Source organism: Anguilla anguilla, chromosome 8, assembly GCF_013347855.1.
Source record: "Anguilla anguilla isolate fAngAng1 chromosome 8, fAngAng1.pri, whole genome shotgun sequence".
NCBI classification, from domain to species: Eukaryota; Metazoa; Chordata; class Actinopteri; order Anguilliformes; family Anguillidae; genus Anguilla; species Anguilla anguilla.
Genome location: NC_049208.1, coordinates 29,249,803 through 29,268,786, shown reverse-complemented (window position 1 = coordinate 29,268,786; position 18,984 = coordinate 29,249,803). Strand labels below are relative to the sequence as shown.

The 18,984-nt window shown below is 47.9% G+C and overlaps 1 protein-coding gene across 6 annotated transcripts in view; it reads right to left on the bottom strand.

Moving 5' to 3' along the window:
* The window catches only part of nfyc (nuclear transcription factor Y, gamma), a 26,076-nt gene extending 7,420 nt beyond the window's left edge, over positions 1 to 18,656 (bottom strand). For 2 of the 6 annotated variants that reach the window (XM_035428436.1, XM_035428440.1), the window contains exons 1-5: positions 18,513 to 18,656; positions 3,293 to 3,399; positions 2,486 to 2,557; positions 1,978 to 2,091; positions 374 to 469 (exon numbers count right to left, since the gene is read on the bottom strand). In XM_035428436.1, coding sequence (XP_035284327.1) covers positions 374 to 469; positions 1,978 to 2,091; positions 2,486 to 2,557; positions 3,293 to 3,391 — 381 coding nt within the window. In that variant the 5' untranslated portion in view covers positions 3,392 to 3,399; positions 18,513 to 18,656. Of the gene's footprint in view, positions 1 to 373; positions 470 to 1,977; positions 2,092 to 2,485; positions 2,558 to 3,292; positions 3,400 to 10,397; positions 10,641 to 18,512 lie in introns of those variants that run through there. The other 4 variants (XM_035428438.1, XM_035428442.1, XM_035428439.1 and 1 more) reach the window with 3 other exon arrangements.
* Between the last annotated feature and the right edge of the window lie 328 nt (positions 18,657 to 18,984).

Genomic DNA, 18,984 nt, shown 5'->3' with positions numbered 1-18,984 from the left:
CCTGTAACTCAGACTGCGGCATTGGGTAGTCAGTGCGTAATCTCCAGTACCATAATAACCTCAGATTTCTTCAGGGCACACTTTGGGAACAAGGTTATATCAACACACAACACGTACCTGTAGTCCAAATATTGAGACACGTGCATGACTTCCAGATTCTCACACGGGTCGCCGGTGATGTCACGGGAAGCCGAACGCTGCAAACATCCGACTGAAAGCCCGACTCGTCGACCAGCTTCCAGTCAAGGATGTTTACAGCGCCACCAGACTGCCAAACACGGGTACAGCAGCAGCTCCGCAGTGGAACTCATTCCCATTTAGTAGGGTGGTTGGGGTGGGTGTAGCAGCGTTTCAACATTCCAGTTTTACCCACCTGCCTCTTGGGGGGCTTCAGCTCGTCCCGGGGGACGATGTCAATCAGGAAGTCGAACTGATCAAACTTTGTGATCGCCATGGCGATGTCGTTCCTCTGCAAAACAGAAACACAGTCATAACGATTAGACTTGCCAAAATGTACACTGGCGGTTAGCACTCAGCCAGCAGGCAGCTGGAAGCGAGAGGACGCGCGAGTCAGGCTGTTGGTTCAGGTGAGGCGGTCTCAGAAACGCCGGGCGTCAGAGCTGCAGACGCGGGGCTGTAATCGCTCGGGTGTACGCGCGACTCCTGAGCTGGCCTTCGTCATGGTGACCGTGTGTCACAGATACGCATGCATGAATAATGACGAAACCTCAGCCATTCTGAAACAGAAGGACCTCGATTAATATAAAAACCAAGGGCATGCAACGCTGCTCTGCTCTGCTCTCCCCCCGCTTCCTGCCCTAAACGGGCAGCGTTGCTCAGCTGCAAAAAACCCGCCCCGGTCTGTGCGGTACGTTCTCCAGGATGTGGCTCCAAATCCCACCCCTCACCACCCCCAACCCCCATTGTCACCCCCGCAGATGGCTATTTTTAGCCTCGTGATTAATATATGGCAACCTAGGGTCATGTCCACAGCTGTTCTATTGATGAGTGTTGTCGTGACAACTCCGGTCGCCGTGGTGCGTGCACAATGGGGCTCGAGCCGAAGCGTGAGCGAGGACCCTTTCGCTCTGCGCACACGGACAAACAAAAACCCGCTAATCAGCGTCTATTTTTATTCACAACCGGGAATCTTCATTTACAGAGACCTTCTGGGGCAAGGCGACTGCCCCAGTCATTCGAACTTAATGAGAGCTCCAAGCCCTGCCCCAGAGATGGACACCTTTCACACCAGAGCTCTCACAACTCAGACCAACACCGGCTTCAAGGATGACGTTAAAATTACCGGCTTTGGAAAAAATAAAAACACAGAAAAACTATTTACAATATTTTTATTAGATGCCTACTTTTATTTCAATCCTATGGATTTGAAAAAAGAAGCTGCAGGCACCAGTTGCAACCTGCAATTTGAACTTAGTCAAAACCCCTAGAGAATATTAGATTTTTGCTTTCAGTGGCCCTGTGCCTTTTGTTCTGCCAGAGTCTCAGGGGAGGAGCATTACATATGCAGCTTTTTTTTTTTTACTGCAACATCAAAAAAAAAACCAAAATGTAAAATAAGACTTAGAAATTTAATGTTGGCCCACACATACAAGTAAAGACTTTCCCCAGCCTAAAAAAAAAAAAATAAAAATAAATAAATAAATATAAAGTAATTTAAATTTGAATTACATGCATGCATATAAATTTGTACTTGGGTGTTCTTTTAATGAGGTGTGACCACTCTGCGTTCACACGGATTACCTGAGGCAGGAGGAAATAAATAAATAAAAGGAGCTGTGGGATCCATGTTAGCGGCTCCAGGACAACCGCAGACAAAATGGCATTAAGGAAAGTGGGTCAGCGGCGCTGCGCTCTCAGACTGGGCCCACGAGCTGCCGAAACGCACCCGGCTCGGCCCTGGGCGCGCTGACAGCGGAGCGGGGGCTGATGGGAGTTGTAGTGCAGAGGGCAGGTTACCTGCAGCGTGCGCCGCTTGTTGTCCTCGGTGTGGATCCAGGCCCGCAGGGTGAGCTCTGTGATGAAGATCTGGGCCGCCTTGGCGAACAGGACCGGCGCCTCAGCGCTGATCATCTGCAGGGAGAGAAGCAGAGGTGAAGGCCCACACACACACACACGCACGCACACACACACACACACACGCACACACAAGAACACACGCACACGCCCACACGGTCCAGGAGACGCCTCGGCAGGCCGTCTATGTCAGGTCTCCTGAGCTCTTAATTGCCTTGGCTATGTGTATGAGTTTAACCCTCCTCTGGCGTAAGCTGCTGGTTATTTCAGGATCCCCAGCCAGTCTTTCTCTCGCACACGGTCACGTTTGCGCTGACACAGTGAGAGCTGTGACCCTCTGAAGGGCCGTGTGCACGCGGTGAACATCCCCCTCCCCTCCCATCCCCTCCCAACCCCACCCCTCCCATCCCCTCCCAACCCCTCCCCTTCCTCTGTTCGTCTCTGCTCCCACCTTCACATCCTCGTCCAGCTTCATGATCTTCTTGATGCGGGCGAGCGGCAGCTCCTGCACACGAAAATCCTTCTGAAACAGAGCGGAGTGGGCTTAATGTGTGCGCCACCAAACATCCCCTCACACACACACACGCTCATACGCACACTCCCACGCACACGCACACGCTCTCACTGCATCACATACACTCGCTCACGCACTCTGGAAACTAAGCTGAACTCAGGGCTCTTCACACCCTTCCCTCGCTCGACCTGACTGACTTCGCCAAAGCATGACCCCTCCTCCAATGCGGCCCCGGTGCAAGGCTAATCTCACAGGCCCCATTCCGGCTCTTCAGCAGCGTCTCTCAGACTGAAGTACTGCAAAGCACTGTGGGACTGCGGCGGCGTCCGTATTAAAGGCAGTGTTGTTTATCTGAGCTAGCGGCATGCGAGCTCTCTCAGGAGGCGCAGTACAGCCTGTTCTAATGACTCCAGAGGAGCCGGCGTGCTGAGTCCATCTTTTCAAACCAGGACCTCCATTGATCCCGCAGCCTGCAGTGTGTATGCCTGCGTGTGTGTGTGTGTGTGTGTCAGTGTGTATGCACGTGTGTATTTGCATGTTGTGTGTGTGTGTGAGAGAGTGTGGTGAGGTGACCAGGAGAGACAGTTAAGAGTGTGATAGAGATAGGGATTGAGGACTAAGAGAAAAACTGGTGAAGGAGAACAGAAAGTGTAAGAGGGCTGGAGCAGAGAAGAGAGGAAAGAGAAAGGAGTTGGACGGATGCAGGGCTAGCTAGCTAGCTAGCTAGCACGCTCGCGCACGCACCATGGTGAGGTTGCGGATCTCCTCCATCACGCGTGGCCAGAAGGACTGCAGGCTCTGCTGGGCATCGCTGCTCCCTCCAAACGAGCTGTCTGCCGACATGCTGCCTCCTGCAGGGGGAGACAGAGAGAGAGAGGAGGGAGTGAACATACCGACACAGACACACACAGACAAACACACAGCGGCTAACGGCTGCCATTCGCTACCCCTTTCCCCAGTGTGCTGCCAACCAGACCCGAGCTGGCTGGTTCAGGATCCGGTCCGGGTTCATGTTCCGGAAGGTTCCGCGCTCCCCTCTGAACCCCGCTGGTGTCACTGGTGCGGACCCACGCACAGGCTAGCCCGCTCCGGTCCTTCTGCCAGTGCCGAAAGCTGGGCGGTAAACACGCAGGGGAGCACACCGCCGCTGCTGACCACAGCAAACAGCGAGAAGCAGAGTGGAGCGCCACAAAGGAGCACTTCTCATCGGGGATATCGACCACGGGCCACGCTAGCGTTCGGCCTGAAACCCTGAAGGCAAAAGCGCTAGGCCCTGGGGCGTGACTGTAAGAGCCATGTAAGAGAGCCATGGGGCAGTACCAGGACAGCATGCGTCCAGCTCAAAGACGTTCACCTCCGATACAAAACGCCTTTCAGAACAAAGGGGACCTTTTTGTTTTCCCCTCTGGCTTCACTGCAGGGACACACCGAGGCAGTATGAGGTAAGAGGGACGCGATGTAGGCCTAGAGATTGTGAACACGGGCCGCCGTCTCATAAACAGGAAGAACGGCCTGACAGGTGTAGCAACAGTCACTCTCCAATTCAAACAGGGCCAGTCACTGTAATGTAGAAATGCACACACACATACACACTCACACATGTGCACAAACATACGCAGAAATCCTAGAAGTAGAGGCAGCAGGGCTACTATGGCATGACAGGAATTCTGCTGAGAGTACTGGCCTGCCTGTCTGAACATGTCCGGCTGGAGCAGCAGCATAACTCTCACTCTTTATCTCTCTCTCTCTCCCTCTGAAGAAAGAGGGGGGAAAGGGGGAGAAACACACAGATGGGAGGTGGGGGAAGTGAAAGAAAGATAAGAAAGGACAGAAACACAGCCGGGGAGAGAGGAAAGAGGAAAAAGAGTAGGAAGGAGTCCGGGAGAGGGAGAGAGGGAGCGGGAAAGGAAGGGAGGGAGAGAGAGAGACAGCGGGACGAAGAAGAGAAGACATGGAAACTGTTCGAGGCTTGGAAAAGCTCCCAGGCCCCATCATGGGAAGAGAGCGGGCTACACAAAATAACAGCGCAGTATCTCACTGCCTGCTATTACACGAAACCAGCAAAGCACTGCAAGTACAGCACACCCACTACTTAAGCCACTGTTTATTTTACTGCATTTCGCATAATGACGCACTTGTTTTGTGTAAACATGCCCGGGTGTAACAATCGTTTTCACTGCATTTTCTAAATGACACCGGCGGTGTTTATCCGCTTCTGTTTGGCCTGGTCAGTATTCAGATATAATGCTTTATTGGAATGTCATGAGTGGGAAAAGTCAAACGGAGGGAGAAAGTGGAGAGGGGGACATGTGCAGTGATAACGGAAAGGGAGACAGAAAAGAGAATGGGAGAGGAGGAGAGAGGGGAGGGGCCAGGGGCTGAGGTGTAGGTTTGTTTCTGTGTATTTGTGACCTGTTTAATGGCTACAGCAGAGATGGGTGAGAGAGAGAGCGAGTGTGTGTGTGTGCATGCGTGTCCGTGTGTGCGCGCGCATGAGCATGAGTGTGTATGTGTGCGCAGATCAGCAATGTGGGTCAAATATGAGAGGGAAAGCAAGGGCCAACAGCACAGAGAGAGAGAGGGGATTAGAAAGAGGAGGTTGAGAGGATGGACAAATGCAGAGTACAGGCAGAAAAATAAACATTTTCTCCACATTTTTCCTGTACTAGCTGCAATACTGTTGGGTTTCCATCACCCTCTCAGTACATAGCTAAATAAATAAACTGAACGCAGGAATAATTTCTTCCTGTAACAGCGTATAAAAAGAAATCAATCAAAACTGCTGAATCGATACTGGCGTGGCTGAGAAACCCGAGCACCACTGCTGTGAATCTCCATCCAATTGGGTTTAGGAGTGGACTGCAGACTGCAGTTCCATGAGCGCCGACCGCCACAGAGGGTAGCCCGGGCGTACCCGACTGCGCAGGTCTGTGTGTGGGATCGTACATGTATGTGAGCGAGCGTCCGTGAGCTTGTGTGTGTGTGTGTGTGTGTGTGAGCGTGCCTGTGAGTGTGAGCGTGTGTGTGTGAGCGTGCGCGTGTGTGTGTGAGCGCATGTGTGTGAGCATGCCTCAGCATGCATGTGACCATGTGTCTAAGCACGCCTGTGTGTGTTTGTGTGCTCCTTCTGGAGAGATGAGGCCTGGTAATTAGCTGATTCACTGAACGCCATTAAAGAAAACTATCCGGCTAATTACCACGGCAACATCGCGATTACCATCACGGCCACAAGAGATGGAGAAGCAAATTAAACAAGCAAGCAAATAAATAAAGTGAATGAATGAAGGAAGCTGAAAGCCCTGCACACAGCAGCTGTGTCTGATTACGTTTATTCATGCAGAAAGGTAGAGGTGGTGTCGTTTTGTAAACACGGGCCCGGTATCCGAGCCCGCCTCTGCGCGACCTCCGTGACCTTCAAACGTTCCCACCGCAGAGGCTCAAAAACCGCATGGCAGGAAGACTCCGTCGTGATTGGCCGGAAGAAGTGAAATGCGCAGATGCCGCCGGTTCTCCTGGAACATGGAATCGCGTTTCTCTACCCGTCCAGCCACGGCGTTCCGGTCGCGTTCCGGTCGCGCTCCCTCGAGTTCAGCGCGAGCGGCCCGGTGTCATTGCTGCGGTCGGCGTTCAGACGCTCAGGTGTTCAGGGTATCGCGTTGCGGGTTTTGATGCTCCGGGACGATGCGGACGCCCGGTAGGCGGTGACCGTTTGTCCTCGTCAGGAAGTGCAAGTCCAGCACCTCTGCCCGTAGCTCTGAAACCCGACACCTGAGATCGCCTGTCTCCTGTCGGGCGGGGGGCTGGTGACATGGCCAAAGCGAGGCTTTCAAAAGCCACTTCAGAAAAGACAAGCTGCTGACTAAGCGCTGTGGTGGAACCACTGCTAGCCTGCTTCCTATTGACCTGGGAAGACTTGTGTGGAGAGCAGAGCACTTTGGGTTCAATCCGTTCGATTGCGATGGGAGGCGACACCGGGAGTAGTTCATTGGCTCGGTTCTCGGTGTGCGAGAGGTCTCACCCCTCACGAATCAGGCACGGGAATCTCCGGAGCGTTCTGCAGAGTCGAGAAGACGGCCTAAATCTCACCGAACCTTCAGGAAACCCTACTGCGGGACAGCAGGGGGGGGGGCGGCTTGCTGACACCATCACTGCTCCCAGAGTGCTCCATTAGGCCATCCCCCTCTAACAGTGCTGGCAATGATGGGGGAGGTGGGGGCGGGGGGAGGGGGAGGGTGTAACTGAAGACCTGAAAGCGCTGGCAGCAGCGACAACCTGAGCCCGAAGCTCCGTTCAATGCGAGACTCTGAGGCCCTAGTCTGACTAGCTCCCCTCACTCTCACTTTCAACTGCTGGCTTTAGGACCTCCCTCAAGTCACGCTTCCCTGCCAGGGACCTCTTCTGCCCTCGCCTGTGCTCATCCCAAACGGACAAGATATCACTCTAGCCTCGGGATGCAGGGACAAAACAGCCGCGGCTAAACAAGGTGCGCCAGCAGCTATTTGGATCGGTTACTCTCCTGTCCGCTCCTTTTCTTTTCTTCCCTCCCTCCTGCCCTCCCTCCCAAAATCCCATTTCCATTTGTCCTGGATGCTCTGCAGATAGTGAGAGAGAGTAATGGAGATCTCCATCTGATAAAAACCCTCAAGAGAGGATCAGCCTCTGAGAAAGACTGACAAGAGCTGGGAAAGAGGGAAAGTGTGTGTGTGTGTGTGTGTGTGTGTGTGTGAATGTGTGTGAAAATGCGTGTGTTGTGATTGCATGTGTGTGTACAGACAAAGCATTTGTTGTAGCAATGGGCTCAGATCAAACACTCAGTTCTACGTTGTGATGCTCTTTTAGCAAAGTGGTGCTGCTCTACACAGCAGCAGCACAGCTCATTGTGCTTGGGTGGTGTGAAAGTGGAGCGTGCACAAAGGATACGCTCTTGAAGCTGAGGTATACAGCACATGCGTTTCGTGGAAGAAAGTCTTCCGAAAACTCGACAAAATGATTCTCAGGATTTCCCTGCGTACGACCAAGACGAGCACGAGTACGCATGTGCTCCTCAGCTGGGTTTCGGACTCCCAAAAACCTAGACATCTCTAGAGCCAATTTTTAAAATTGGGATAAAAAGGAGCTCCCTTTCCCCCTGCGAACAAGTGCCACAAATGTAAACCTCCAAAGCTACGGAAAGAATAAGTTAAAAGCTAACAATCCAGGGTAGCTGGCCAATGGCAAAAGGGCATTCAAGGATGAAACACTTTGAGGAATGCTGTTGTTGTCATAGCGGTTACAATACTGAGGGAAGGGCACCTTCATCAAAAGAGCCAACACGTACATTATTATTGTCAGGGCACTGCAGCCCAGGGTAATGCTGTAAAAACATACACCTGTGCATACACCCAGACAAAGCTTCAACCAAGTTTTTAAAGTTGACACACACACAGTGGAATTAAGCTAAGAGCAAACGGAATGCGTTTCTGTGTGCTAGTTAATGATCTACTCAAGCAAAACAAAAACAAGGCCCGGCACTCTCTAACATATTACAAATTAACCGATAAATAACTTCCTGGTCTAATGGGGCCCAAAGTCGAACCTGTGCTCATTTTAAAAGCAAAGAGATTAGGTTCTAGACCTCCCTACTTCTGGCTGGGGACTTGTTGGTCCCTTTCGTCGTGGCAAACTTTGCCCTTGGTTCTGGTTCCAACTAACCTAACTCCAGGAAGCAGGACTGATCTCTCAAGGTCATTCAACAGAGAAGGGGAATGGGGGGGTGGGGTCAGTGAGCGTGAGAGTGAGAGTGAATTCTATACTATTTATTCCCAAGAACATTACACTTTGCCCTGAAATAGGCCAACTTTTGGGGATTTAAATGACATGCTGCATGTAAATACACGTTTGCTTTGGTAATAACTTCAGACTACTCATGCCAATACGTGCATTTCAATTATACTGGCAAAGAGAGAAAGAGGAAGTTTTCCCAACTTATACTGCAGCACTGTGGGACCCCAACACAATAATCTCTCTCTCTGTCTCTCTCACACACACACACACACACACACACACACACACACACACAAACATGCACGCACCCACAAAGTCTGGAGAGAACAGGGCAGCACCACCATTATCCTCACACCATCTCTCTTTCCAAAGCATGCAAACAGAAAGGAAGGACCTGTCCTGCCATCCTCCTCTCTCCCTCTCTCACGGCGCGACCCATCGGCAGCAAGCGCCATGCTTGCGTCGCCGTGACCTTCACGTTACACCAGGCCGCGGCGCTTACCGCCGTCCCCAACGGAACGAGGGGTCCGTGACGCGAAACAAAACGTGAGCCGAAAGGCAGCACCTGCGAAGTGAAGTGAGGGCAAACGCGTCTCTGGGATACAGGCGAAGCTTTTGGGCACAAACGAGGAGGGGGCACTCCAGAGCCCTTTTCTCTATCGCCTGTGTGTGTGCACGCAAGCCTTGTGTTTGTACGTGCCCGTGTGTGTGTGTTTATGTGTGTTGTGTGTGTGTGCTTGTGTGCGTTTGAGTGTTCAATGACTTTTTTTTCACTGAGCACGCAGTACAGTACTGAGGCTGAAATGATATTCAAATCTTATGCAGACGGAGTTGTGCCCTGGGATTTGGCAGCGCGGACTCAAAGGCAGAGCTATTTTTAGGGCCTCTCTGCCCGGCGGGACTTCATATTGTCAGAGGCACCGATGGAAACTTTCAATTAAGAGCAAACTGGGAGACTGGGAACCGGGTGTCCTGTCACAGTCACCTTACAGCACCCTCCCCCCCTTCCCCCACGTCACGACCGGAGGCCACGGCCTCAACAGACACAACAAAATACACCTAAACAAACAAACAAACAAACAAACAAACAAACACGCAGCACTCGACCGAATGGGTCTCAAATCTGTCTCCGCACGCTCACAAACCAAACAAAGTTGCCGCTGTGTGCCATGGGACAGGCCTTACTTGAGGCGGACAAAGGCTAAATTTGTCCTCTACGACCCAGAATATCAGAAAATATAAAGGACCTTGGTCTACGATGGACCAAATAATACAAGCATATGCAGAAATGAAGTCAAAAGCCAGGAGTCATGTACAGTAGGAGTCAACCAGCATTTATACACAGCGAAAGGAATCAGAATCAGCAATCGTGTACAGTAAGTCAACCAGAAGTCATACAGAGTAATGGAGTCAAACAGTAACAGTCAAAACCAGTAGTCGCATGTACACTAATGGAGTCATACCCTAGAGTGAAAAACAATGGCACACAGAAATGGAGTCAGGAGCGGCACTACGGTGCCTCCAGATGAGCAGTAAAACTACCCTCAGGTAGTACGGAGTTCACAGAGCTCTTCTACAACTTCTACTGTCAGTCAACACACCCAAGGCCGAGGGCATTAATTATACACACCAATCACATTCAATACACTCGGGGGGAAATTAAAACCTTTTTTCGCTTGAAATCTGACCCCCCCATCAACCCTGCGCGCGCACGCAAACGCGCACAAACACACTTTTTCCTCCTGCAAGCGTTTTCTACGCGTGACACTGCGTCGGGGCAGCGAGTGAAGGACACTGCCACCAGCCTCGAGCAGCGCTGGGGTTTTCTGCTCAGGAAGAGAGCAGAAAACAAGGAGCTGGCTTCAGGAAGACCAAGAAGGCTTTGCCCTTCCCAACATCGGAGAAAGTACAGAGATTGAGAAAGGACTAAGTCAACTTGGAACAGGCACAAACGGACAGGATCTCTGGTGTCTCTCTGTCTCTCTCTGTCTCTCGCTCCCACCCTCCCTCTCTCTCTCTCTCTCACTCTCTCTTCTCCTCTCGTTCTCTCTCTCTCACGCTCTGCTTTGTGAGGAGTCACACTTACCCTGTGCCCTTCATGCTGTGCTGTAGGCTGGGGGAACAGAGGCTGTACAGATCTCCTTGAGAAGCGGGAGAAAAAGAGGGAGAGAGAGAGGGAGAGAAAGAGAGTCCCTTCCTCCTCTCTTCTCCAGGCCTCGGTCCCAGGAGTAGACAAAAGGCGGTGTGGAGCAGCAGGTCCGCTGGCTTGAAAAGCTTGCAGCCGAAGCGAATGTTCACCCCCCTCTTCCTCCTACTCCTCCCCCCTCCACTACCCCGTCTCCTCCGGCTCTCCCACCGCCCCCCCCTCCAAACACACACCCCTTCCCTAAACACACACCCCTCTCCCGTTTCTCCTCTGCCTGAGTCTCTCAGATCCGCCGGAGCAGCACGCCCCCCTTCCCACAGACGAGCGCCACCCCCTCCCGACCCCCCCCCACCCGCGTTTGTCTTTCAGCTGACCCCTGCCTCAGCGCACGGGGACAAGGGAAAAAAAAGGGAGCGGGTAAAGCTCCGGCAGCTCAGCGGCACTCCAAGTCCCAGACAAAAATCTCCTGCCGTCTTTCCCTTTAACATTCAAAAGTAATCAATCTAGCCTGCTACACGATACCAGCTCCCCGCCTCCCTCGTATAGCCTCCACCCCTCCCCCTCCCCCCTCCTCCGCTGCCCGGCCTATGGGAGTGCGGAGCTGTCCTCTCCTAATGGCTGCGCCTCCTGTCCGTCAGCCCATGCCACTTCCCCCTCGTCCCCATTGTCTCCACCCAACCCCCTTTCACCGAAAGCCAACTTCCTGTTTTAAGTTACCTTGAGCTGCAGGATAGGGGTCAGGGAAAGAGAAGAGGAAAAGAGAGAAAGCAGAAGGGACAAAAGAAAAGAAAGTAGTAGAAAAGCATGCTGGGAGGGTGGAAACTTCCTCAGTCTGCCGGACTCTTCCCTCTCTCTTTCAATGTTCGCTCCCTTTTTTCCATGGCGAGATGGAAAGGAAAAAAAGGCAACTGTTCCCTGCTTATTTACAATGTCAAAGTAAATGTCTTTCCCAGGCCCGCCCCTAGCTGCTCCTGACTGGCTGGCAGATTCATGACGCAGACAGCCCTGTTCCCAGTGATTGGCTGACAGAACTGCCATCCTGCTGCCGCATGTTCCAGCCGCATGATTTAAAGTGGAAAGGCAAAAAGAGTGAGAGCTCGACCTCACACACACCAAAGGCACACAAACACACGCATGTACTCACAATTTAAAAGCATTTGCCAGTAACTTTCACCCTTGCAGAGTAACCTATCACCACGTGCATATTATTTTTTTTCTTTATTTTGTGCATTCCTGCAGTTTTATTTCCTGAATTTGTGGTAAAGCTCAGAAATGTATTTCAAATAAAATGTGGGCTTATTCATGACATGGACTATTTTTCAGTTCAAGTTATTCAACAACCTGCAGCTCAGCAACACAGTAACAGTGCACCTGCAAAATCAACAACTGATTTCCAATTTTCCTGCTGGTGTCCTGTTGCCCCCGGCAAAAACGGTTGCCTTCCGCTTCCGTTCGGTTCTGAAACTGGGGTCATCTTGTACGCATCTCATTGGAAACTACGCTAAGCAAGCACAACTATACGGTTATTCACATAGGATCTGGTTTGGAAAGTCTTGTCCAGAATAGCTACCACTAGTCTAAAGACAGTATTAGGCAGGGGCATTAGTAATCACAATAAGATGCTATTTTAAAGCAAAGATTCAAGCACAGGAATAATTATAAACAAAATCATCCTGCCAAACACATTTTATTTTATACGAATGTTTTTAAGCTCTCTTTGTAGCCTACATGTTTATTTTGTTTAGATGTAAGAAAGCAGAAGGGGTTACAGATTGGGATGGGATCATAGTTCAGAAAGTGTCATGGTGGCAAATGGAAGCCTCATGCACAAGTCAACAGGATGTATCACTCAGCCCCCCCGCCCTCCTCCTCCTCATCCTCCCCAACCAACATTTCCATATTTGCAGGGTAAAGCCACCCAAGAGTGCCAAGATAACCTTGTCTGCTCAGTAACAAATTCATTTTCTTGAATTCTGCTGAACTCAGGGGCGTCTTCCAAACACCATGCGTATGTATATGTATATGTATATGTATGTATGTATGTATGCATGTATGTATGTATGTATACAATGTGTATATTCCAATGTGTACTTGCGCTTTAATTGCCTGGGCTCAGGGAAAACCTATCCATGGCATCTGGGGTCAGACAAAATACCAGCGGCCTGGACGGATTTGGGAAACGGAAGGGCCGCCCTACAGCTGAGGCAGGTCAGTGGAACACACGGCTAATGACGGTCTTTTCTGGAGCAACAGGGCCTCACGGCAGTAGTCAACTGCTCATAAACACGTTTCTAAACAACACCACCTAATAACAGCAACCGAAAGCCAGGGGGGTGAATGGGGAGGTGATGGAGTGTGCAGGGTGGTAATGATGCTTTCCTTACTGTGGTTTCATGAGAAAACATGAAAATATTCAAAGGACACACCCTTCAAAAGAGCAACCTTACTTTCTCCTGGCTATTCTCTAAATCAGTGGTAACAAACCCAGTTCCTGGCGATCTACCATACTGTTGGTTCACTCCAATCCCAACAAAGCACTCCTCATTCAACAGCCAGAGATCTTGTTGAGCTGCTAATTAGTAGAGTCAATTGCACCAAATTAGTTTTGAAATGAAAACCTACAGCATGGTAGACTCCAAGGAACATGGTTGGTTACCACTGTTCTAAACGAATAGCCATTACTTAGAAGTCCCAGGTTCACCTACTGAAGTTATAAAAGTACCCAGAGCACCAGATAAAAATTTCTCTTGCTACTGACGAGCTGAGGTAAAGCTGACCCCACTCATTACACTTCATTACAAACTTCTCAGTCAAATAATCATCGTGAAGACGAGGTTTAGAAAATCCAGGAGAGGGAAAACGATAGGGCACAGACTGCACAACCAATTACAGTGCAGTATAGAAGATCTATGCTTTTGGATTAACAGTATGAAATCATAATGTTTCTTTCGTTGCCATCATTAATGTTAGCATGAATGCACCACCTTGGCTTTGCTGTCTTTATTGAGACTTTGCTAGCTTTGCAAAGCACATACAGCTGTAACTCGTGACAATGTAACCTAATGAACCGAAAAAGAAAGAGAGTTAAAGAATGAGAAAGTGGGAAACAAAGAGATGGGCAGATAAGTAGCTTTCAGATGAAATGACCTGAGGCTAAGTCCCCATATCGCTGTAGATCCCCACTGCTTCGACTGGAAAAAACAGCAACCTCCTCCATTACTGCACTGATCAGGAAAGGGGGAGAGGGAGGGAGGAATCCAATCTCCCCCTCATGGTTGCCCGCATCACAAGGTGGATTTTCATAAAAATGTTGCTTTGAGGCACTCTCACTCACTCTGCCCAGGGTGGTTCTGTCATTTCATAAAATCAGCAAGCCAACTAAACATATATTCAACATTCTCAACCAGGAAACTGAAAACGAACCAGTAAGTTCATTACATTTTGAACATGCATTAGCAAGCTAGCTAGATGCATTTATACACAAACTTTCTGGCAAGCAGGCAGAAACCAAAAACAGCTAGCAGCAAATTAGTGAGGAATCCAGGTGGATGAGGGACGGAGCGTTCCCTGTCAGTGGGACTGCACTGGGATCCCGCCAGAGACAGAAAAGGGAATGGGGGATGTGGAACACGCGCAGGACGAAGAAACAAAACATTCTTTATTTTGGAAAAAGTGCGCTGGCTCAGGTAGGGTGGCGTTAATCACTAGAGAAACGCGATGAACGGAGACCGTGTGCCAGCAACCTGGGCGTCATGGCCACTGCTTTCCTTCTCCATTTCGCTCTCTCTACCCCATGCCGCCCAGAACACCTCCGACGGCAACAGACAAGGTCACCGTGGAAACGCACACCTTTACGTGACTTTCGCCAGGCAGCCAACGTACACACGGGCTCACAGACACACTGTACCTCTTAGAGAGAGGCACACGTACACAGAATCACGTATGCGTGCGCACGGGCACGCGTGCAAGCTTCAATGTCATCCTCTCCAAGAATAAATAGCTAAATCATCCCCATTTTAAGGAGAAAAAAAAGCAGTGCAAGTGCATACAAACAATATAGAACAATGTGGGACAAAGGTACGTGTTGTGCTGTAGTGGACTAGGAAATCCCACATGGCATAGCTGCAATATCAGCAACACAGTCTATTCCAGGAATGGAAATAGATAGCATTGCAATGCAGTTCACAAGACAAATAATGACACAAGCAATCCACCACAGTGGAAATTCATTACCTAGGTGCTTTTTCACAAATGAATCTTGTTGACAAAATACATTTTCTGTCCCAAAGCTAAAGAACGAGTTCTGGTCCCTGCATCACTAGAGATGTTCAGCTGTGTCCTTAAAGCACAGGGTAATCCACCCCTAACCTCCACGCAAGACGCAAGGAATTTGTTCAGGTGAATCTGTTGGCACCTGAGAACACCGATATAAAAACGAAGAGCAGTTGAAGGTAGCTCTGTAGATACGGGAACTTCCATGTTGTAGCTATAGTAAGACAATTTACACAATTCAATTTAGCTATATACACACACATATATATATATATATATATATATATATATACACATATATAATATTGTTAAACTACCATTTTCTGTTTGTTTGTTTGTGTGTGTTCAATTCAAATTGTACTGCCATTCAAAATGCCCATTTGTTTTAATAGAACCATTTACAGCCTTAACAATCATATTCATTCACGTATAATGAATGCAGGTTTTATTTCTCCAAAGAACATACAGTAGGCTAACATCTGGTATCTCCAGGCCTGGCTGCATTAACCTAGGAGCGAAATAAACAAATCTACACATAACTAAATGCTAGCTTTGAAAACCACAGAACTCTGCAGACTGTAGGGACTGTAAGACAGCCTATTAAAATTTGTTCGAGTGTTACTGCTAGACACAGAGGTTAATAATTAAGTGTGCCAAACCTCTGCAGGGCCAGACGGAAGTCCTAGCACCAAGCAAACCTTACTAAACCCTGAAAATTATATGCCAAATTTCCCAGGACTTCTCACGCATATAAAACAGATTAAAGAAACAAAGGACCACTTTAATTCATAACCAATTTACACAGAGTCTTGCAAACATCAACTCATTCAGTTAACATTTTCACTTTTTCACCATAACATAATCTCACACATATTTCTTTGTCCTCATCTTTGAAGACTGAATGAGGCCTTTTGGATTACTATTTGGTATTAATTATATCTGCTAGCGGGACATGTATTTTTTTGCTGTATGTTATCAGTCTACACAAACTAGGCTACATTTGGTGTAGCTACCCAGGCCTCTTGGTTTTAATATTTCTGTTTTTGTTCACTGACTGAACTGATTTACCTCAAAGGCTGTATTTCCATCATATTTTCATTTTTACTTAGTGTGCATGGCCTTCGATTAATATTAGTGGGAAAAACAAGAAGGCTCTGGAAACATTGGACGAGATCCACTTGACATACTGGTAATTATTTGAATTGAGCACTATGGTCGCTTCCTGGCTGGATCTCCTGCAAAATGGCACTGCTTTATATTAATGCTCTTAGAGCCCTTTTATTGTAGATTATGCATTGTTCCATCAACACCTACATCGAAATTCTCAATGACCTTGTGCCTATGCTCAGTGAACAGAATCTTAGGCTGTTATAGGCACCAATTATGGGTGTAAAGCAACAGCAAAGCACCTCGATTTTATATGTTACTTGTATTTATGCATTTACAACAGCTGCTCTTTTTCAGAGAGACTTACACAACATACATTATTTTACATACAATGCAATTACACAGCTGAATATTTACTGAAGCAATCCTGGTTAAGTACCCTGCTTAAGCCTTAAGGGTACAATGGCAGTGCCAAAACTGTTAATTGAACCTCCAACCTCAGAGGTACAAGCCCAGTTCTCCAACCACTATGCTGCATTGTCATCTCATATGTTGACTGAATACAGGCCAGAGGGAGCTCTAACCGATATGGCCAGAATATTCTATTCCATTTCTTCAATTGTTCAGCAATCACTAAAATTAACCTGTTAAACTGAGTTTAAGAGGGAAAAAAATTGTATAATGCTAGCATTTACTAATAATTCAAAGTAAAAGACAAATGTTAGCCTAATAGAATGCAGATCAGAGGCAATTCAAACTGATCTGGGCTGAAGATCCTATTGAAGAGAATCCTATAGCTCCCTTAAGCAAATGTGTTTTTGGATATATGTAGCATGAAAATGCTACAGTACAAACACTTTGAGCTAAATAAAGATGTTCAACAACTAGGATTTCTGAGACCACCTGAAACATACACTTGTAGAGCTGGATGATTAGACCGGGAAGAAACGCTCCCTTTTCATATGAATCAACCATCCACCTTGACTGAACATATAATGAAGGACACAGGTGAAGGGGGAATCTAATACATATGTCCCAAGTGCTGAGGGCTGCTCCTATTCACAATCATTCAGGTAAGGCCGCTCTAGAATATACCTAAATTAAGGGGATACTAAAGGAAGAACAGAAATGGCATAGAACATTGCAAAAAAAATTTAAGCCACCACTGTCCACAAATGACCATGTCTGAACAGCATTGCAAACGGGTGCCATTAATCTTGCTCCGTTAGGTGTTGAACTGATTACACCGGACAGCAGGATTGTTACTTCCCGTGGTGTCCCAACAGCCAATTTTATCGCATTTGCTTATTAAGCTCATACATTGCACAATATTTTTAATTCGACTTCCCTAGCGTGACAATGTCATGATTGCATACATTAACTCACCTTTGTTTATTAATACTTGTCTATAAGTGCTAAAAACAAGTCGAGATTTTCAGCGTTAGTTAGCCAACATGTTCCAGGATACTCTAGGTCTACATTAGTAGCCAGCTAATAATTACCTAGGTGAAAAGCTAAGCTTTCTTTCCTCTTCTCATCATTTCATTGGCTTGCAATTTTCCAGTTTAAAAAAATCACTGGCCAGCTAATATTGGCTTTTGGCGGACAGATAATGTTGTTAGATAGTTTAGCAAGCTATGGGCGAGAACAATGAGGTTTTGTCCACAATGCAAAGTCGGACCACACTGAAAGTCAACTGCCGGTTACCACCTAGCTAGTTAGGCTAACGTTACCATACATTTAGCGATCGCTGCTTGCGAGCACATGTAGTTAATCGGTACTGAGAACGTGGGATAACCAGCTAAGTAAGCTAATTATGAGATGGCAAATAAATAACGACGTTATGTAAAAAGGCGTATCATCTCGTGAACATAGCAGCAATCCCATTTACGGCTCGGTTGCTGTAAAATTCGCCTCTGCCACACAATAACAGGTTTCTTCTTGCTTTCTCTGATGCTGTAGTTAGATGGATAACTGGCCTATATTGGCCATGTTGCGCAGTGTCTCGCATTAGATGCTAAACTGGACAACTTGACAATGCATGACCTCCGGAGTTTGTAGTTTGTTAGCTAGCTAGCTCGCTGCAGCAATTGAATAGCTGGCGAGTGTATTGTAACGTCATTAGTTCAATGGAAAAAGGCGCCGGAGACAAGGAAAGCAGATGGACAGCTATTTCAAACGAGTCATATAGTAGGAGAGAAACGATAAAACAACACGCATAGTGATTATCAAAAGGAAGTTTCCCTAAAAACATTTGCAAAAACTGTGGAAAGGCGCTCTAACCAATAAAGACTTAGTTTGGATCTGTCCTTCAGACCAATCAAACCTCGGACCAGATTCCACCAATCAAGGTTTCAAGAGTTCAGATCGTTCTGAAACTGACGCCATTCGGGCTCGACCAAATGGCCAATGGTTAAACATGCAACACTTTATTATGAGCCAACATGGCGGGTTTAGCGTTCCAGTTTCACGACTGCCTCTATTCCGTGTTGCTGGCCACCAATAAGCGCTTCAGAGAGCGGGGAGGGAAATGGCGCCTATGTTCATCTTCCAAAACAATCGACAATTGGACGAAATTTTTTCACTTATTGAAACGGGGCTATGATCTCATAATTACGACAACACACTGTTTTAACAGATAAACAGTAATCAACAATATAACATATTTACACTCACCGGTTCTGAATTACGGTTTCGCAGTGAAGTCCAGCTCACCCTATTATTTATTTTATTTAAACAGCAACGGGAAACAAGATGGCTGCCCTTTGACAACTTCTTCTCAGAGCGGAAGCAGTGTTGCGTTAACATGGTGACGTGTACATTGAATAAGATGGCCGCGCCTCACGTTGCAGTAGTAGTTTTTCTCGTGTTACAGTGCAGTTAATAAAACTTAAAAAAAAAAATTATTAAAAAACTCCAATTCAGATTTTTATCTCCAACGTTTCGGCAGCAAGCTGCCTTAGTCAGGGATTTAGCACAGCAGTCCTCACACAGCATACATATAAGTTACTGACAAATTGGATGCACCTGTGAGACAATCAAGATCACGTGGTGTTTAAACATAAATCTACACATAGAGGTGTGAAAGAACACACAATCAATTCAATTATTTTCACTTTACAAAAATAAGCATTACAAAAATAGACAT